Source organism: Hemitrygon akajei, chromosome 25 (genome assembly GCF_048418815.1).
Source record: "Hemitrygon akajei chromosome 25, sHemAka1.3, whole genome shotgun sequence".
In the NCBI taxonomy this organism is placed as follows: Eukaryota; Metazoa; Chordata; class Chondrichthyes; order Myliobatiformes; family Dasyatidae; genus Hemitrygon; species Hemitrygon akajei.
The window spans coordinates 7,010,382-7,032,836 of NC_133148.1; the positions used below are offsets into that span (position 1 = coordinate 7,010,382).

At 42.4% G+C, this 22,455-nt stretch overlaps 1 protein-coding gene across 1 annotated transcript in view; it reads left to right on the forward strand.

Moving 5' to 3' along the window:
• LOC140716354 (radial spoke head protein 4 homolog A-like) overlaps positions 1–22,207 on the forward strand; it is a 30,609-nt gene extending 8,402 nt beyond the window's left edge. The window contains exons 2-6 of the mRNA XM_073029005.1: positions 2,122–2,356; positions 14,538–15,299; positions 19,603–19,741; positions 20,199–20,316; positions 21,851–22,207. Of these exons, the coding sequence (XP_072885106.1) occupies positions 2,122–2,356; positions 14,538–15,299; positions 19,603–19,741; positions 20,199–20,316; positions 21,851–22,091 (1,495 nt within the window). The 3' untranslated portion in view covers positions 22,092–22,207. The remainder of the gene's footprint in view (positions 1–2,121; positions 2,357–14,537; positions 15,300–19,602; positions 19,742–20,198; positions 20,317–21,850) is intronic.
• Positions 22,208–22,455: the final 248 nt, after the last annotated feature.

Sequence of the window (22,455 nt, forward strand, 5' to 3'; positions counted from 1 at the left end):
CTATGCCAATGTCATTGTGTAAATCAAAGAATGGTGGTTTACTTTCTTCTGTGCGTAAACCCAGGAATAGTGGTTCCTTTCTTCTGTACCCATGTCCGTGTGTAAACCAAGGAATGGTGCTTTCCATCCTTCTGTCCCCACATCAGTGTGTAAACTAAGGAATGTGGTTTTCATCCTTCTGTCCCCATGTCTGTGTGTAATCAAAGGTATGGTAACTTCCATCCTTCTGACCCCATGTCCCTGTGTAAACTAAGGAATATGGTTTCTGTCCTTTTGTCCCCATGTCTGTGCGTAATCTTTACTTAACTGCCCCTATCTTACCCTTGTGCTCCTTTTGATGTCAAACACCACATTCGTGTCACTCTCAAGGCAATGACATTCTCCTGAGACTGCTTTCTCGAGCAATTCTGCTCCATCCACCAAAGTGGAATTTCCCTGTGGCCTACTATTTTAATTCCTGTCTCCATTCCCATTTTGACATGTCAGTCTGTGGACTCCTCTTCTGCTATGATGAGGCTCCTTTCAGTGTGGAGGAGCAGAAACTTGTGTTCTGTCTAGGTAGCCTCCAACCTGATGGCAGGAACATCAATTTATCCTCCTCCTGGTAATTTTCTTTTTTGTTTTTTTTCTTCTCCCCTCTCTGTTCTCTGTTCTTTTATTCCCCACTCTAGCTCTTACCTCTTCTCCTTACCCGTCTCAACTTCCCCTGTTGCCGCACACTCTTCCCTTTCTCCCACATTCCACTCTCCTCTCCTATCAGGTTCTTTCTTCTCCAGCCCTTTACCTTTCCCAGGCAGCTGGCTTGACATATCAGCTTCCAGCTTGTCCTCCTTCAGCTCTCCCTGCCTTTTTATTCTGGCATCTTCCCCCTTCTTTCCAGTCCTAATGACGAGTCTCAGCTTAAAATGTAGACTTTTTCATTTTCATTGACCTGAGTTCCACCAACATTTTGTGTGTGTTACTCTGGATTTCCAGTATCTATAGAATCTCTTTTGTTTATGCCTTTTGTAGACCAAGGAATGGTGGTTCCTTCTTCTGTCCTATGTCTCTACTTAAATGCGTCTACCCATGTTGACAAACACCACATTCTTATCAGTCTTGGGCAACAATATCCTCCTGAATTCAATAATGTATTTACTTAATCTGTGACATTGAATCCTGCTCCAGTTTGTGGGGAAGTTATAGGATTTACGGTGTCCTTGGTAGGATAAAATATATAACAAGAAACCTTACTTTAATCTACAAAGTTTCTTTTATGTGCTTTCTTTCCTGTGAATGTATGTAGCTAACAGCTGTTCCTCCAAGTTTTTGATCTTTGTTCTAACTACATTGACATCATTCTACATATGCTTCCTACCAATACACACTACCCACTGAATCTCAACATACTGGGTGAGATTGTTCATCCACGCAGCCTCCCTGAAAGGCAATGACTGCTCACAGCTTGGTTGATGCCCTGCACTGATTCCTGTGCAATGTATGAATTGTAGTCCACACTACTGAATAAGAGATAGAAAGCCCCATGATTTAATTTCTAAGGATCAATCTGCAGGCAGTGGGTGTCGGTGTTTATAGTTCCCTTCCAATTGGCCTTGAGAAGATGGTGCTTATCAGCGTATCTGGCCTGCTGCAACCCATACGGAAGTTACAGATTAAGGTTTATAATGAGGTCATAGTATGCATTGTTCATGGCTTAAATCATGGCTGTTGGGTAATAGGTGAAACCAGGTAAGGTGGGGGATGATGAGCTACTGGGGGAGAAGTTAGAGATTGTGGTTGGTGATAGGCGGAAACAGCAAAGGAAAAATACACAAACCCAAGTTTTCTGCAGATGCTGAAAAGTATCATACCTACATCTGTTACTCATGCTACATAGTTCCTAGCTCCATTTCCAAGCTTTCTAGTTTGGACCCAGTGAGGATCACAGATACATGTGTTTGATTTTGCAGAGTTCCTCTAGCATTTTTATGCATGTTTCTCAAGGAAAACTATATTAGGCAGATATTCCAGAGGGAGAAGGAAGCAAGAAAACAGAAGAGAAGGTTTAAAAGAAGTTAAAAAGAATGTATCTGGTAGGAGGTAACATGAAATTCTTTAATCTCTTTGTTACTGCCCTTTTAGCTATGATCACCTCTCTGAGTTGATAACCAAGGTGCTGGACGAAAGGCCCGTCAATGCTGTGGACATCATCGAAGATATCAGCAAGAGAATCAAGAAGTTACAGTTCTCCAAGAAGATAGACACGTTGCAAGATGAATATGAAATTTCATTGGCATACAGTTTAGCGGAAGTTCAGAAATCCCTCTTTATCAAGGCAGTGGAGGAAGAAGAGGGAGTGGATCCTGAGGAAGAAGTGGTAAATACTGTTTTCCTGATCAAGTGACTTAGTCTTTGGTGATAATTTAGCCCAGAAATTCCTGGAAATGTTCTGCCCACAAATCAGTTTTATTTACACAACACTAGTCCCTGTTATTCCCTTTCCTGTCCTTTTCACTAAGTAAGTGTTTGCATTGTCACTAAGTAGGTGTAACAAATTGGGAAGACAGCAGATGCCAGGTATTGTGGAACAGAAATGTACAGAGGCTGAATGAGTGGTGTAGTGTGGAAGATCAACAGTAGGTACCAACAGCTCACTGATGATTCATCTGTATATCACACCAGGGAATTCATTCCTGTACTCTAGTATCATGACCAATTGCATCACAAGCTGGTATGGAAGCACCAAAGCCTATGAATGGAAAAGCCCAGTCCATCACAGGCAAAGCACTCCCCAGCACTGAGCGCATCTACAAGGAGTGCTGCCACAAAGAGGCAGCATTCATCATCAAGGACACCCACCATCCAGGCTATGATCTTTTCTTACTGCTGCCATCAGGAAGAAGGTACAGGAGCCTCAGGTCCCACATCAGCAAGTTCAGGAACAGTTTTGAACACTCAACTATCAGGCTCCTGAACCACCATAGAAAACTTCACTCATCTCAACCCTAAACTGATTCAACAACTTTTGGGTTTCCTTTCAAGGACTCAATAACTTATGTTATCATAACAAGACAGTTTGCATTGGTTTGCATTTGCGTTGTGCGTGTAGTTTTTCATTGATTCTATTGAATTTCTTTGTTCTACTGTGAATGCTTGCAAAACAATGAACCTTTTTGAACTTTGAGTCAACTGATTAATGTCAGGGTAACCAAACAAGAACAATTAATTAAGGGTAAAAGGACCTTGATAGCAGTAATATACAGGCCTCTCAACAGTAGCTGGGATGTGGACCACAGATTACAACCGGAAATAGAAAAGGTGTATCGAAAGGGCAATGTTATGATAATCATGGAAGATTTCAACATGTTGATTGGGAAAACCAGACTGGAAATGAGTCTCAAGAGAGTGAGTTTGTTGAATGCCTATGAGATGGCTTTTTAGAGCAGTATGGTATTGAGCCTACTAGGAGATTGGGTGTTATGTAATGAAGGTGATTAGGGAGCTTAAGGTAAAAGAACCCATAGGAGACAGTGATCACAATATGATTGAAATTTCATAGGGAGAAAGTAAAGTCTGACATAGTGGTATTTCAGTAGAGTAAAGGAAACTGCAGTGGTATGAGAGAGCAGTTGGCAAAAGTAAACTGGAAGGAGATGCTGGCAGGGCAGCAATGACGTGAGTTTCTGGGAAATATTAGGAAGGTGCAGGACAGAAGCATTCCAAAAATGAAGAAATACTCAAATGGCAAAATAGTACAACCGTGACTGACAAGGGAAGTCAAAGCTAATGTAAGAGCAAAAGAGAGGGCATCCAACAAAGCTAAAATTAGCGGGAAAACAGAGGATTGGGAAGCTTTTAGAACCCAACAGAGAGCAACTAAAAGAATTATGGGGGAGAAGATAAAATATGAAAGCCAGCTTGCAAACAATATCAAGGTGGATAGTAAAAGCTTTTTACATATATAAGAAATAAGAGAGATGAGAGTGGATCTACGACTGTTAGATAATGAAGCTGGAGAAATAATAATGGGGACAAGGAGATGGTAGATGAACTAAATGAGTATTTTGCATCAGTCTTTACTGTGGAAGACACTAGCAGTGTGCCAGTTGTTGAAGGATGTGAGGGAAGATAAGTGAGAACAGTTACTATTACAAGGAAGAAGGTGCTCAAAAGACTTAAGGCTAAAAAGACTAAATGACCCAGACCTGATGAACTGTACCCTAGAGTTCTGAAAGAGGTAGCAGTAGAGATTGTGGAGGCATTAGTAGTGATCTTTCAAAAATCATTGGACTCTGGCATGGTGTCAGAGGACTGGAAAATTACAAAAGTCACTCCACTCTTCAAGAAAGGAAAGTGGCAGAAGAAAATAAATTATAGACCAGTTAGCCTGACCTCATGGTTGGGAAGATGCTGGAGTCAATTGTTAAGGATGAGGTTGTGGAGTACTTGGTGACACAGGACAAGATAAGACAGAGTCAGCATGGTTTCCTTAAGGGAAAATCTTGCCTGATGAACCTGTTGGAATTTTTTGAGGAGATTACACGTAGGATAGATAATGGGGATGCAATGGATGTTGTATATTTGGACTTTTAGAAGGCCTTTGACAACGGAGCCCATGGTATTACAGTAAAGGTAAAGCACTGGCTGATTAGTAGGAGGCAGCGAGTGGGAATAAAAGGACCCTTTTCTGGTAGGCAGCCTGTAACTGGTGGCATTCCGCAGGGTTCGGTGTTGGGACTGCTTCTTTTATGTGGTATATCAGTGATTTAGATGATGGAATAGATGGATTCGTATCATCTGCAAACTTGCAGATGATAAGATTAGTGGAGGGGCAAGTAGTGTTGAGGAAACAGGTCGGCTGCAGAAGGACTTAGATTAGGAGAATGCTAAATGAAATTCAATGTTGGAAAATTCATGGTCATGTACTTTGGTAGTAGAAATAAATATGCAGACTATTTTCTGAACAGGTAGAAAATCTAAACATCTGAAATGCATAGGACTTGGGAGTCCTTGTGCAGACACTCTAAAGGTTAATTTGCAGGCAGAGTTAGTGGTGATGAAGGCAAATGCAATGTTAGCGTTAATTTCAAGAGGTCAAGCATACAAGAGCAGGCATGTGATTCTGAGGCTTTATAAGGAAATAATGAGGCTTCATTTTGAGTATTGTGAACAGTTTTGGCCTCTTCATCCAAGAAAAGATGTGCTGGCATTGGAGAGGCTTCAGAGGAGTTTCACAAGGATGATTCTGGGAATGAAAGGGTTGTCATATGAGGAACGTTGGATGGCTCTGGATCCGTACTCACTGGAATTTAGAAGGATGAGGGGGGATCTCATTGAAACCTTTTGAATGTTGAAAGACCTAGACAGAGTAGATGTGGAAAGGATGTTTCCCATGGTCGGGGAGTCTAGGACAAGAGGGCACAGCCTCAGGATAGAGAGGCATCTATTTAAAACAAAGATGAGAAGAAATTTCTTTAACCAGAGGGTGGTGAATTTGTGGGATTTGTTGCCACTTGCAGCTGTGGAGGCCAGGTCGTTGGGTGTATTTAAGGCAGAGATTGATAGGTTCTTGATTGGACATGGAATCAAAGGTTACGGGGAGAAGGCTGGGAACTGGGGTTGAGGAGGAGACAAAAAGAGGATCAGCAATGATTGAATGGCAGAGCAGACTCGATGGGCCAGATGGCCGAATTCTGCTCCTATGTCTTATGGTTTTACGGTCTAATTGCCCTCAGCTCTTGGGCTGCTCAGAAATGCTTCTCACTGACATCTGCTGAGAAGTTTCAGAAGGGGTTGTACAGGCCATTGACTTTTCTTTCCTGTTGCAGTCTCCAATAATTTTGGGAATTATCTTGCAACTATGATTAGTGCCCATTCTACCATTTTCTGCTTGTATTTATAGCTAAAACCATTCAAGGTTTTGAGCGCCACCTTATGTTCTCTACTGAAAGCATTCAAAAACTACTGTCAAGTAGTAGAGGACATGCATTTTAAGCTGAGAGGAGGAACTTTTAAATGAGATGTGTAAGTCAAGTTTTTTTATACACAGACTAGTAAGTGCATTGAAGGGGCTGCAGGGGTAGTGGTGGATGTAGATATGATAGTGGTGTTTAAAAGACTGTTAGACAGGGAATGGAGGGATATTGATCATTTATGAGCAGAGGAGATTTAGATTAGTTTGGCATTGTGGGCTTAATGGCCTGTAACTTTGCTGTACTGTTCTATGTATTCTCTGCTTCTCCATCTTTTCCATATACTGCATGTAACTCACATCTTTCATACTTCTGATACCATTGAAGAAAATATCTACATCTTCCCCAAGCCCAGAACAGTATTCCATCTGAAGTCTAACCAGTTATATGAAAAGTTCAAAGTAAATTTATTATCAAAATAAAGTTATTATGAACAATTGGAGACACAAGAGACTGAAAATGCTGGTCTCTGGAGCAATATAATGCTGGAGGAACTCAACGCATCAGGCAACATCTATGGAGGGAATAGACAGTTGACATTTCTGGTCAAGTCTTAACACCAGTCTGTTAATCTCAATCAAGAGAAAATCTGCAGATGCTGGCAATCCAAGCAAATACACACAAAATGCTGGAGGAACTCAGCAGGCCAGGCAGCATCTATGGAAAAGAGTAAATTGCTGAGACCCTTCATCAGAACTGGAGAAAAAGATGAGAAGTCAGAGTAAGAAGGTGCGGGGAGGGGAGGAAGAAATACAAGGTTGGTAGATAAGTGAAATCAGGAGGATGGAGGGGTGAAGTAAAGAGCTGGGAAGTTGCTTGGTGAAAGAGACAAAGGGTTGGAGAAAGGAGAATCTGATAGGAGAGGACAGAAGGCCATGGAAGAAAGGGAAGGGGGAGGAGCACTGGAGGGTGATGGGCAGGTAAGGAGAGGGAAATGGGGATGGGGAATGATGAGGGAAAGGGGGAGGGGGCCATTACTGGAAGTTTGAGAGATCAATGTTCATGCCATCAGATTGGAGGATACCCAGATGCAATATAAGGTGTTGCTCCTCCAATCTGATTGTGGCTTCATCATGGCAGTAGATGAAGCCACAGACTGACATGTCGGAATGGGAATGGGAAGTGGAATTATAATGGGTAGCCAATGGGAGATCCCACTTTTTCTGGTGGATGGAGCACAGATGCTTGGTGAAGTGGTCTCCCGATCTACGTCGAATCTCACCAATATACAGGAGGCCACACTGGGAGCACCGGATACACTAGGTGATCCCAACAGACTCTCAGGTGAAGTGTTGCCTCACCTGTTTGGGGTCCTGAATGGTAGTGAGGGAGGAGGTGTAGGGGCAGGTGTAGTACCAGGAGGGAGATCAGTGGGGAAGGATGAATAAACAAGGGAGTCATGTAGGGAGTGATCCCTGTGGAAAGCAGTAAGTGGGGGGAGAGAAAGGTATGCTTGGTGGCGGGATCCAGTTGGAGATGGTGGAAGTTATGGAGGTTATGCTGCATGCGGAGGCTGGTGGGGTGATAGGTGAGGTCAAGTTCTTCAACAGCCTTGTGTGCTATATGAAGGCTTCTTTTGTTCTCCACCAGTCTTTTTTAAAATTTGTTTTGACACTTTCAAAGATTGGAGTGTACAATTCACAATGTTTATCTGTCCTTGAAACACCTTTAAAATTGTACAATTTTGTTTGTATTGCTGTTTCTGCTGACATTACCTCACCATAGTTCTCTGCACTATTAAATTTCATCTGTCCTTAATTAATCTATTTAAATCCTCCTGTTTACTATGTTTCCAGATTCATTGCCATTTGAAAAGTTCTCAATGTACAAAAATTCAGGTAGTTAATTCATATCAGACTAGAAGGTCCAATACTGACCTCTGGTGGAAGCTATTGCAGACTTTCCTTTGGACTCAAAAGAAACTGCAGAATCTGAAAGTAAATTTATTATGAAAGTATGCAAATATAACCATATACCACCCTAAGATTCATTTTCTTGCAGACATTCACAGTAGAAGATAGAAATACAACAGAATCAATGGAAAATTACAGACAAAAACTGACAATCAATGTGCAAGAGACAAATAGTGCAAATACAAACAAAGCGAATTAAAAATAATTAAATAAATAAGTGATATTGAGAGCAGGAATTATAGAGTCCTTGAAAGTGAGTCTATAAGTCCATAAATGAAGTTATCCCTTCTGATGCAAGAGGCTGATGGGTTAGGGGTAACAACTGTTTCTGAACCTGGTGGTATGCGTCCTGAAGCCCCTGTTCCTCCTTCCTGATGGCAGCAGTGAGAAGATAGCCCAGCCTGGGTGGTGGAGATCCATGATGATAGAAGCTGCTTTCTTCTGGCAGTGCTCCTTGTAGATTGTTCATTATTATTTTCTCCTCTTGCCTTTAGCCAGTTTGGTATTAAACAGTTACAATCTCCTTAGATAGATAGATAGATAGATAGATAGATAGATAGATACTTTATTCATCCCCATGGGGAAATTCAACTTTTTTCCAATGTCCCATACACTTGTTGTAGCAAAACTAATTACATACAATACTTAACTCAGTAAAAAAATATGATATGCATCTAAATCACTATCTCAAAAAGCATTAATAATAGCTTTTAAAAAGTTCTTAAGTCCTGGCGGTAGAATTGTAAAGCCTAATGGCATTGGGGAGTATTGACCTCTTCATCCTGTCTGAGGAGCATTGCATCGATAGTAACCTGTCGCTGAAACTGCTTCTCTGTCTCTGGATGGTGCTATGTAGAGGATGTTCAGAGTTATCCATAATTGACCGTAGCCTACTCAGCGCCCTTCGCTCAGCTACCGATGTTAAACTCTCGAGTACTTTGCCCACGACAGAGCCCGCCTTCCTTACCAGCTTATTAAGACGTGAGGCGTCCCTCTTCTTAATGCTTCCTCCCCAACACGCCACCACAAAGAAGAGGGCGCTCTCCACAACTGACCTATAGAACATCTTCAGCATCTCACTACAGACATTGAATGACGCCAACCTTCTTAGGAAGTACAGTCGACTCTGTGCTTTCCTGCACAAGGCATCTGTGTTGGCAGTCCAGTCTAGCTTCTCGTCTAACTGTACTCCCAGATACTTGTAGGTCTTAACCTGCTCCACACATTCTCCATTAATGATCACTGGCTCCATATGAGGCCTAGATCTCCTAAAGTCCACCACCATCTCCTTGGTCTTGGTGATATTGGGACGCAGGTAGTTTGAGTTGCACCATATCACAAAGTCCTGTATCAGTTTCCTATACTCCTCCTCCTGTCCATTCCTGACACACCCCACTATGGCCGTGTCATCAGCGAACTTTTGCACATGGCAGGACTCCGAGTTATATTGGAAGTCTGATGTGTACAGGGTGAACAGGACCGGAGAGAGTACGGTTCCCTGCGGCGCCCCTGTGCTGCTGACCACCGTGTCAGACCTACAGTCTCCCAACCTCATCAGCTTCAGTTTTGCTAAAAATCTATCATACTTTAACAAGTGCTTATCTATACACAGCATCGACTGACATTCTATAGTTGATTCATAATAGTGAATCCAGATAGACACGTCACCAGACATTCTGAGCCTCAGTACTTCCTCATGCCTCTTTAGTATCAGCATGGACACAGCTGTGCTGGTAGGTTAACTGGCAGGTGAAGGTTATCTCTTAATTTAGGTATGTGGAAACTGAGGCATTAATGGGCATGTGACAGAAAATAAATTGCAAAGCTACAGGGGAATAATTGGGAGGGAGGGGAATAAGACTGATTCAGCTGCTTGGTGAGAAGCCAGCAGGGATCCAATGGGCCAAATAGTAATTCTCATAAATCGAAAGGGACTTGAGCAGTGAATTCCAGCTGATGCTCCAGTATAAAGTGATGGGGTTCATAATAAATAGTGTGAAAGGGGAATAGTGAGATAGTGTTCATGGGGTCACTGATTGTTCAGTGATCTGATGACAGAGGGAAAGAAGCTGTTTCTAAAAAGATGAGTGCACATCTTTAGGCTCGTGTTCCTCATCCATAACAGTAGTGATGGATTGAATGGCGTAATTCTGTCCCAATGTCTTATGGTATTGAAAAGAGGGTGTGTCTCAGATGATGAAGGTCCTTAATAAGACCATAAGACATAGGAACAGAATTAGGCCATTGGCCCATTGAGTCTGTTCTGCCATTCCATCATGGCTGATCCCTTTTTTTTACTTCTCAACCTCAGTTCCCAACCCTCTTCCTATAACCTTTGGTGCCATGTCTAATCAAGAATCTATCAACCTCTGCCTTAAATATGCCCAATGACCTGGCCTCCACAGCTGCATGTGGTAACAGATTCCACAAATTCACCACCCTTTGGCTAAAGAAATTTTTCTGCATCTCTATTTTGAATGGATGCTTCTCTATCCTGAGGCTGTGCCCTCTTATCCTAGACTTTCCCACCATGGGAAACATCCTTTCCACACCTACTCTGTCTAGATCTTTCAACATTCAAAAGATTTCAATGAGGTCTCCCCTCACCTTCTGAATTCCAGTGAGTACAGACCCAGAGTCATTAAACATTCCTCATATGATAACCCTTTCACTCCTGTAATCATCCTTGTGAACTTCCTCTGGATCCTCTTCAATGCCAGCGCATCTTTTCTAAGATGAGGGGCTCAAAACTCTTCACAATACTCACTGTGAGGTCTCACCAGTGCTATATAAAGCCTCAGCATCACATCCTTGCTCTTGTATTCTAGACCTCTTGAAATGAATGCTAACATGGCATTTGCCTTTCTCACCACTGACTCAACCTGCAAGTCAACCTTTAGGGTTTTCTGCATAGACTCCCAAGTCCATCTGCATCTCAGTTTCCTGGATTTTTTTCCCATTTAGAAAACAGTCCGCACATTTATTCTGCTACCAAAGTGCATGACCATGTATTTTCCAACATTGTATTTCATTTGCCACTTTCTTGCCCATTCTCCTAATCTCTCTAAGTTCTTCTGCATCACGCCTGTTTCCTCAACACTACCTGCCCCTCCATTAATCTTCTTATCATCTGAAATTTGTTAACAAAGCCATCTATTCCATCATCTAAATCATTTATATACAGCATAAAAAAAGTGGTCCCAACACCACCCCCCCTGCAGAACACCACTAGTCACTGACAGCCAACCAGAAAAGGATCCTTTTATTCCCACTTGCTACTTCCTACCAATCAGCCAACACTCTAACCGTATTAGTAACTTTCGTGTAATACCACGGGCTCTTAACTTGGTAAGCAGCTTCATGTGTGGCGCCTTGTCAAAGGCGTTCTGAAAGTCCAAATATACAACATCCACTACATCCCCTTTATCTATCCTACAGATTTGCCAGGCAGGATTTTCCCTGAAGGAAACAATGCTGACTTTGTACTATAATGTCCTGTGTCACCAAGTACTCCATCACCTCATACTTAACAATTGACTCCAACACCTTCCCAAACATTGAGGTCAGGCTAACTGGTCTATAAATTTCCTTTCTGTTGCCTTCCTCCTTTCTTAAAGAGTGGAATGACATTTGCAATTTTCCAGTCCTCTGGCACCATACCAGAGTACAATGGTTTTTGAAAGATGATTTCAAATGCCACCACAAACTCTAATGCTACCTCTTTCAGAACCCGAGGGTGCAGTTCATCAGTCTGGGTACTTATATACCCTTAGGTCTTTCAGCTTTTTGAGCACCTTCTCCCTTGTAATAGTAACTGCACCTTCTTCTCTTCCTTCACATACTATACAGCAGCAGAAATACTGCTACAGTGAAGAGTGATGCAAAATACTCATTTAGTTCATCAGCCATTTCCTTTTCCTTTGTTATTATTTCGCCACCCTCATTTTCTAGCTGCCCTATATATCCACTCTCATTTCTCTTTTATTTTTAACATACTTGGAAAAACTTTTACTATCCACTTTGATATTATTTGCTGGCTTGCTTTCATATTTCATCTTTTCCCTTCTAATGATTTTTTTAGTTCTCTCTATGTTTTTAAAAGCTTCCCAATCTTCTATCTTCCCATTAATTTTTGCTTTGTTGTCGGCCCTTTCTTTTGCTTTTACAGTAGCTTTGTCTTCCCTTGTCAGTCATAGTTGTACTATTTTACCATTTGAATATTTCTTCATTTTTGGAATATATGTAATGATAGGGGACAAGCTCTCCTCTACAATCACTCTGAGCACCGGTGCCCCACAAGGCTGTGTACTTAGCCCCCTGCTGTACTCACTGTACACCCATAATTGTGTAGCCAAGTTTCCATCAAACTCAATATATAAGTTTGCTGATGACACCACAATTGTAGGCCGCATCTTGGGTAATGATGAGTCTGAGTACAGAGAGGAAATTAAGCACCTGGTGGCATGGTGCGAAGACAATAACCTATCCCTCAACGTCAGCAAGATGAAGGAATTGGTTGTTGTCTTCAGAAGGAGTAGCGGACTGCACGACCCCATCTACATCAGTGGTGCGCAGGTGGAACAGGTCAAAAGCTTTAAGTTCCTCGGGGTGAATATCACAAATGACCTGACTTGGTCTAACCAAGCAGAGTCCACTGCCAAGAAGGCCCACCAGCGCCTTTATTTCCTGAGAAAACTGAAAAAATTTGGCCTGTCCCCTAAAACCGTCACTAATTTTTATAGGTGCACCGTAGAAAGCATTCTTCTAGGGTGCACAACAGCCTGGTATGGAAGTTGTCCTGTCCAAGACCGGAAGAAGCTGCAGAAGGTCGTGAACCTAGCCCAGCACATCACACAAACCAATCTTCCATCCTTGGACTCACTTTACACCACACTGTGATAAATATGATAAGACTGCTGACCCAGATCTGGGCCGTACCTCCCAAATATCCAAACCTGACTTGCAGTACCGTACTTTCCCTTTTCTATTTTCTAATTATGATTTATAATTTAAATTTTTATTTACTTTGTACTTCAGGGAGCGCAAAGCGGAGAAACAAATATCACTGTGATGATTGTACACTCTAGTATCAATTGTTTGGTGAGAATAAAGTATTTGTATTGTATTGTATATATGTCTTGCACCTTCCCAGAAATGCACACCATTGCTGCTCTGCTGACATTCCTGCCAGCAGCTCCTTCCAATTTACTTTGGCTAACTCCTCTCTCATACCACTGTAATTTCCTTTATTCCTCTGAAATACTGTTACATCAGTCTTTACTTTCTCCCTATCAACTTTCAAGTTGGACTCAATCATATTGTGATCACTGGTTCCTAAGGGTTATTTTACCTTAAGCTCCCTAATTGCCTCCAGTTCATTACATAGCACCCAATCCAGTATAGCTGATCCCCTAGCGGTCTCAACGACAAACTGCTTTAAAAAGCTATCTCTTAGGCATTCAACAAACTCACTTTCTTGAGATCCATTACTAACTTGATTTTCCCAAACGAACTACAAGTTAAAATCTTGCATGACTCCCAAGTCCCTTTATATCTCAGATTCCTGGATTTTCTTCCTGCTAACAAAATAGTCTGCACATTTATTTCTACTACTAAAATGCATGACCATGTATTTTCCAACATTGTATTCATTTGCCACTTTCTTGCCCATTCTCCTAATCTGTCTGCATCCTGCATCCTACTTGTTTCCTCAACACTACCTGCCCCTCCACCAATCTTTGTATCATCTGCAAACTTGACAATATGGCCATCTATTCCATCATTTAAATCACTTATATACAGCATAAAAGGAATTGAAAAGTAAGTGGTCCCAACGTCGACCCCTGCAGAACACCACTAGTCAATGGCAACCAACCAGAAATGGATCCTTTTATTCTCACTTGCTGCCTCCTACCAATCAGCCAAAGCTCTAACTACAAACGTTTGTATGTTACTAACTTTCCTGTAATAACATAAATTCTAACTTGGTAAGCAGCCTCGTGTGGTTCCTTGTCAAATGCCTTCTGAAAATCCAAATATATAACATCCACTACATCCCCTTTATCTATCCTACTTGAAATCTCCTCAAAGAGTTCCAACAGGATTTCCAAAGAGTTTGTCAGGCAGATTTTCTCTGAAGGAAACCATGCTGACTTTGTACTATCTTGTCCTGTGTCACCAAGTACTCCATCACCTCATCCTTAACAATTGACTCTAACATCTTCCCAACCACTGAGGACAGGCTAACTGGTCTATAATTTCCTTTCTGCTGCCTTCCTCCTTTCTTAAAGAGTGGAGTGACATTTGTAATTTTCCAGTTCTCTGGCACCATGCCAGAGTCCAATAATTTTTGAAAGATTATTACTAATGCCACTACAATCTCCAGCGCTCCCTCTTTCAGAGCTCTAGGGTGCAGTTAATCTCGTCCAGGTGACTTATATACCTTTAGGTCTTTCAGCTTTTTGAGCACCTTGACCCTGGCACCTGGGAGGCAACATACCATCTGAGTGTCCCATTCATATCCACATTATGCAGAAATCACGCTTGAAAATGCATTAGTTCTAAAATGATCTGAGACGTTCTGTGGTTGTGAAAATTTCTGTAAAAAATTAGCAAGCTTTTTTTCTCTCTTGGTACATTCTTGACTATATTCTTCTTCTTGTGTCTTTTCCAGCAGTTGGAGACTCCTCTCCCGAACGTGATGGAAATGGCTTTTTACTTTGAGCAGGCAGGAGTGGGTCTCAGCAAGAACGAGATGTATCGTATTTTCCTGGCACTGAAGCAGCTAGTGGACACACAGCCACTGCAGAAATGCCGGTTCTGGGGTAAAATCATGGGACTCAAAGGGAATTACATCGTAGCAGAGGTGGAGTTCCGGGAAGGGGAGGAAGACACAGAGGAAATGTTGGAAGAGGATAAAGAAGAGGAAAAAGAAGAGGCGAAGGAGGACACTGAGCAAGATACAGAGGAAGAGGGAGAGGTAGTCGAAGACAAGCCCCCAGCATCAACGTATAAACCACCACCAATTATCCCAAAGGAGGACAACCGCTCTGGCACAAACAAATATACCTATTTTGTTTGTAGTGAACCAGGCAAGGTTTGGACCAAACTACCTCCGGTTACACCAGCCCAAATCACAGTAGCCAGGAAGATCAAGAAGTTTTTCACTGGCAGCTTGGATGCTCCTGTCATCAGTTACCCACCCTTTCCAGGGAATGAGATTAATTACTTGAGGGCACAGATTGCCCGGATATCTGCTGGTACTCAGATCAGTCCACTGGGATTCTATCAGTTTGGAGAAGAGGAGGAGGAGGAAGAGGAAGGGCTGGTGAGGGAGAACTACGAGGAGAATTCAGAATTTGAAGGCATTCCAGTACCAGAGCTCTTGGACAACCTGGCGAATTGGGTCCATCATACACAGCACATCCTTCCACAGGTGTGACATTGACACTTGCAAGTTGTGATTTATTTCAATATTGTGTTATCTTCATCCTTCATGCATATACACACACTGTGCCCCAGTGAAAAGAGCTTTTGCTATACATATGGATAGTACTAATTTTATGATCAATGTTTAAACAATTCAGAGCATGCTGTGAATTGAGCTCAGTGTCCCACTCTGTCAATCTGGTGCATTTAAAGATTCATGTGCATGGCATACCTAAGGATCTGTAAGAGAGATGCAGTTGGCAGGAGTGGTAATTGCAAAGACTGTATGACCTGCATGGTGATTGTAGAAACACAAAGAGCCAAGAATCATTTGAAATGAAATGTTATTACTGAGACTCGAATGTCAAAGAAACCAACAGGGTTGTTGACCTTGGTTGAGTGGGATAATTGGGTTGGTGCCTCAACTGCAGAAACATTATTAATATAATATTGTGAAATTTATTTTTTGTGGCAGCAGTACAGTACAATATATTAAAATACTATATACGGTATTACAGTAACAGTCAGAATCAGAAACAGAATCAGATTTATTATCACCAGTATGTGTCGTGAAATTTGTTAACTTAACAAAATAAAAGTAAATCAATTACACTGAATATATATGTGTGTTTTAGAAAATTGGATTACAAATAGTGTAAAACAGAAATAAGTGAGGCAGTGTTCACGGGTTCAATGTCCATTTAGGAATCGGATGGCAGAGGGGAAGAAGCTGTTCCTGAATCGTTGAGTGTGTGCCTTCAGGCTTCCGTACCTCCTACCTGATGGTAACAGTGTGACAAGGGCATGTACTGAGCGATCAACACTGGCGCACCTCAGGGGTGTGTGCTTAGTCCACTGCTCTACTCACTATATACACATGACTGTATGGCTAGGCACAACTCAAATACCATCTGTAAATTTGCTGATGATACAGCCATTGTTGGTAGAATCTCTGGTGGTGACAAGAGGGTGTACAGGAGTGAGATATGCCAACTGGTGGAATGGTGTTGCAGCAACAACCTGGCACTCAACGAAAGAGCTGATTGTTGACTTCAGGAAAGTTCAGACGAAGGAACACATACCAATCCTCATAGAGGGATCAGAAGTGGAGAGAGTCAGCAGTTTCAAGTTCCTGGGTGTCAAGATCTCTGAGGATCTAACCTGGTCCCAACATATCGATGTAGTTATAAAGAAGGCAAGACAGCGACTATACCTCATTAGGAATTTGAAGAGATTTGCAATGTCAACAAATACACTCAAAAACTTCTATAGATGTACCGTGGAGAGCGTTCTGACAGACTACATCACTGTCTGGTATGGGGGGCTATTGCACAGGACCAAAAGAAGCTGCAGAGGGTGGTAAATCTAGTCAGCTCCATCTTGGTACTAGCCTACAAAGTACCCAGGACATCTTCAGGGAGCGTTGTCTCAGAAAGGCAGTGTCCATTATTAAGGATCTCCAGCACCCAGGGCATGCCTTTTTCTCACTGTTACCATCAGGTAGGAGGTACAGAAGTCTGAAGGCACACACTCAGCGATTCAGGAACAGCTTCTTCCCCTCTGCCATCTGATTTCTAAATAGACATTGAACTACCTCACTTTTTAAATATAAATTATTTCTGTTTTTTTTGCATGATGTTTAATCTATTCAATATATATGTACTGTAATTGATTTACTTATTAACTATTATTATTTTTTCTCTTCTATGTTATGTATTGCATTGAACTGCTGCTGCTAACAAATTCCACGTCACATGTCGGTGATAATAAACCTAATTCTGATTCTGATGGGGGTCCTTATTAATGTATGCTTCCTTTCCGAGGCACCAGTCCTTGAAAATGTCTTCGATACTATGGAAGCTAGTACCCAAGATGGAGCTGACTAATTTTACAACTTTCTGTAGCTTCTTTCAGTCCCATGCAGTAGCCTCCCCACCACTGCTCCACCCCATACCAGACAGTGATACTAGCCTGTCAGAATCCCCTTCACAGTAACCTATAGAAGTTTTTGGGTGTTTTAGATGACAAACCAAATCTCTTCAAACTCCTAATAAAATATAGCTGTTGTCCTTCCTCCTATATAACTGCATCAGTATGCTGGTACCAGGTTAGATCCTCAGAGATCTTAACATTAGGAACATGAAATTGCTCACTCTCTCTAGGTCTGATTTATGAGGATTGGTTCGTGCTCCCTTATCTTACCCTTCCTAAAGTCCATAGTCAGCTCTTTCATCTTACTGACACTGAGTGCAATGTTTTTGCTGTGACACCACTTAACCAGCTAGTATATCTCGCTCCTGTACGCCCTCTCATCTCCATCTGAGATTCTACCAATAAGAGAGTAAAAATACCGAGATAGTGTTCATAGATTGGTTCATTGTCCATTCAGAAACCTGTTGGTGGAGGAGAAGAAGCTGTTCCTGAAACATTGAGTGTGTATCTTTTTCTCTTATGATAGTAATAAGAAGAGAGCATGTCCTGGGCGATGGGGGTCCTTAATGATAGATGCTGCCTTTTTGAGGCATTACCTTTTGAAGATGTCCTCTTTAATGTTGCTCTGCCTATATATGTGGCTGGGATGAACTCCATTCTCATCACTTCACTCATTGTTAACCTCACAGAGTCATTCAGCATGGAAGCAGGCACTTTGTTCCAACCATTCTTGCCGACCAATATTCCTGTCTACACTAATGCTATTTACCTGAATTTGACCCATCTCCCTCTAAACCCATTTTCATCAGATTTTTAGATGCCTTTTAAATGTTGTTCAAAGGTTCATTTATTATCCTATCTATTTATTGCACCTTTCGCAACCACCTCAATCACCAGTTTACTGTACTTACAGCATTATTTCTCATAGACCATACTATGAGTGGTGTCATACACTCCACTCATTTGGAGTGTAAATACCACTCATTTGGAGTGGAGTGTATCAGAACAGGAGAGCATGGGACAGTATGCTTTAATCCACTGTATATCTTTGATGGGCAGACTAGTTGTATCATCCCCCCTATCTTTTTCCACATTGCTGTAACTTTCATACCCATTAAAATATTTTTCTAGCTTTCTCTTGCACACCACGGACAATTCACCCTAGCAGGCAGTGCTTTCCAGATACTAGGTACTTATTGTGCAAAAAAAAGTATTTAATCTTTTCGCCATTGGTTATTTCTTGTGTTCATTCAAGGGCAGTGGGCTTCACAGGCTGAGCCAGCATTTAAATTACCCATCCCAAATTGTCCTTGAGAGGGTGGTGGTGAGTTACCTTCTTGAGCAGCTGCAGACTTAACTTAAGGTTGGATATACTAAGATACTGTTAAGGAGGGCATTCCAAGAATTTGACCCATCAATGGTGATGGATTGGTGATATTTTTCCAAGTTAGGATGGTGTGAGGCTTGGAGGGCAACTTCCAGGGGTGGTTTTGCACCTTTTCCTTCTAGCAGGTGGAGGTGCTGGGTTTTGAAGGTGCTGTCTAAGGAGTCTTGGTAAGTTGCTGCAGAGCAGACTGCTGCTGTGTGTCAGTGGTGGAGTGAGTGAATAATTGTAAATGGAGTGCCTTTCTGCTATGTATTTTATGTTGTCGAACTGCTTGAGTGTTGTTGAAGCTGCATTCACCAAGGCAAGTGGAGAGTGTTCCATTACACTCCTGACTTGAGCCTTCTAGATGGTGGACTGTCCCTTTGAGTCTGTGCCTCTTGTTGTCAACCCATCAGTTATTGGAAGGTTCTTCTTAATTTATTCTCTCCCAGTGGCTGGGTAACCTGGTTCCAATGTAATCCACCACTCAACCCCTACCAACACAAGGGAAATTTGTCAGTTATCCAGGACATCTTCAAGGAGCAGTGCCTCAGAAAGGCATTGTCCATCATTAAGGACCCCCACATCTAGGACATGCCCTCTTCTCACTGTTACCATCAGGTAGGAGGTACAGGAGCCTGAACGTACACACTCAGCGATTCAGGAAAGCTTCTTCCCCTCTGCCATCCAATTTCTGAATGGACATTGAACCCATGAACACTGCCTCACTAATTTATTTCTTTTTTTTTGCACTACTTATTTAATTTAACTATTTAATATATCTTACTGTAATTCACAGGTTTTTTCTCTCTATTGTGTATTGCAGTGCATGCTTTCAACTGCCAAGTCCCAAGGCTGTGGGATTTCCTACATAAACCTGTATTACTTTCTTCTCTCCTCCCTCCTTCCCACTCTTCTTTTTAAGAATATTACTGTTTCTGTTGCAAAGAAAAACCTCATTGATTCTTGAGAATTTTGATTCTCTAAATTGAGTTCTTTTCTCCCGTTGCAGGGCAGATGTGTCTGGTTCAATGCTGTTCAGAAAAAGGAGGAGGAATTGGAGGAGGAAGAGGAGGAGGAGGAAGAGGCACCAGATGAGCCTGAGCCAGAGGTGGGACCTCCCCTCCTTACTCCGTTGTCAGAGGATGCAGGTAGTCATCTAAATGAACCCCGTACTGCTTGCACTCCCACTAACATTTTGGGATTTTCCTAATATAGTTTTTCTAAAATTTCCTTCCACTGACTTGGGAATGTTTAGGAGCAGAATAAGGCCATTGGGACACTTCCCACAGATTTAATCCCTGAATACCTTCCTCTTTACCCCTCAGAACCTATCCATCCTTTCAAGTACAACACTTGTTACCAACTATTCAGTCTTGCGCTTGATCACACCTCCTCCCCTCTTGCAGCAACATCCAAGTCAAAGGTTCTATTTCCCACAAACTCTCCAAAGCCCCACACTCTGGTTAGTTCTATTTTCTCACTAATCTGAAGTATAGAACCATTGCAAGGAGCACAGGGAAAAAGAAAGTCATGGAAGAATGCCTCCACAGCATTCCTTTTACAATTCTTCAAATGCTTTCTTTCTGCTTTTTTTCCCCTCCCTAGAAGTCAATGGTGTTCTTCCTTGGACAATGAAGGCCTCATCCAGTCTGATTCCTCAATATGCTGTTGCTGTAGTCCGGTCGAATCTCTGGCCAGGAGCATGGACTTTTGCGACTGGGAAGTGAGTACCTGGTGTTCCAGGAAAGGTTTTCTAGACTCAGGCGAGTTGGCCAGGCTGCTCTTTCTTCCAGTAAGACTGTGCTAAGGTTGCCATTGGTGCAGCTAGTGCCTCGGAGGTTTAACCCTGACCTCTGGTGCTATCTGTGTGGAGTTTGCACATTCTCCTGTGATCATGCAGCTTTCCCTAGGGTGCTCTGGGTTTCTTACCAAAGATTTTATTTATTTTATTTAGAGATTCAGTGTAGAATAGGCCCATCCAGCCCTTTGAGTTGCAATACCTGATTTAACCATGACCTGCTAACTGGTACATCTTTGGACTGTGGGAACAGGAGCAACCAGAGAAACCTACCTGTTCATGGGGAGGAATGTACAAACTCCTTGAGTATGCTGGCATTGAACTCTGAGTTATAATAGCATTGGTGCCTACAAACATGGGTGATGGGAGACCTGTCGGAGAACTCCGAACTCCAATGCCCTGAGCTGTAATAATGCCACACTAACATAAGAACATTAGAAATAGGAGCAGGAGTAGACCATCCGGCCCGCCGAGGCTGTTCCGCCATTCAATAAGATCATGGCTGATCTGGCCATGGACTCATCTCCACCATAACCCTCAATTCCAGAATGCGTGTAAAGTGGCAGAGTGGAAGGTCAGCACTGAAGGGTCTGTTTCTGTTCTCTCCTCCTACGTAGAGAAGAACGGAACTGATGAAGTAGGAAACTCAACAGCAGGAGGACCTCTGCTGGTGGATAGCATTAAGACAGCAAAGGTACCTCTATCAGCAGTAATTCAGAGTCAACTTTCCAACCTTGAAACTGAACCATCTATTTTAACAAATTCATGTTTATAAAGATAAATTTTACTTGTCACACATACATCGAAATAGTCAGTGAAATGCATTATTTATGTCAAATCAAATAATTTAGGATTGTGTTGGGGGCAGCCTGCAAGTGGTGCCACACTTCTGGTGCCAACATAGCATGACTGCAACTCACTAGCCTTCGCTGTACGTCTGTTTGGAATGTGGGAGGAAATTGGAGCACCCGGAGAAAACCCACATAGTCACAGGGAGAACATATAAACTCCTTACAGAGGTACCAGGAATTCAACCCTGATTGGTGAAAGCTGGCCTGTAAGCCAATTCCTCTAACGGCTACACTGCTGTGCCACCCAGTGTCTCAGTAGATCATCTCACAGGGGCCACTCGACACAACCTAACCCATTATGGGTCCGTCCGCAGTGTCCCAAGTGTAGGATTTCTTGGACAGGGTGAATAAAACTGCTCACGATAGCCTATGTATGGTTTTGCTGTGACTGTGTGAGTTTCCTCTGGGTTTGGTTTCCTCCCACATTCCAAAGATTTAGGGTTAGGGAGTTATGGCCATGCTATGTTGGTCCCGGAAGTGTGGCGATACTTGCAGGCTACCTCCAGCTCAATCCTTGCACTTTATGTTTCAGACTCTTTAGCCTGGTATCCCTTTGTACATTTTCCCTCGGGATCAATAAAGTATGTCTGTCTGTCTGTCTTTGACAGGAAGTTCGAGAATATTTACTTGGGCTGGGGCCACAAGTACAGCTCAGAGAACTACAGCCCACCCGCAGCTCCACCAGTGCAGGCAGAGTATACCAGCGGCCCCGATACCACAGAGGTGGATGACCCAACAGTGGAGGAGGAGCAGGCACTCCGTGCTGCAATCGAGGAGCGGCTGGCAGCAGCAGAGCAAGCAGAGGAAGAGGAAGAAGAGGAGGAGGAGGAGGAGGAGGATGAGAATTAACCTATAAGAGATTTCCATACAATATTAGAACTTTTCTTTTTACTTTGTTTTCAAGTATTAAATTCAAATTATTCTATGTGCCCTGGACCAATATTTCACCTACAATTAACCAAATCTGTAAATGATTTGTTTTCTATAAATTGTGGAAAATAAAAGCTCTTGTAAAAGTAAATGCAAGGAAACATTGTTGAAAAGTCATCAAGTAAAAGCATTATCTCTATTTTTTCTCTTCTCCCTTCTCTCTCTCCTCTTCTCCCCCTCCCCCTCCCCTCTTTTCTCTCTTCCCCCCACCCTTTCTCATTGTACACATATCTTTTGTCTGAGAATGCATGATGAAAAAGCATTGGGAGGATAAGGTGGGAAG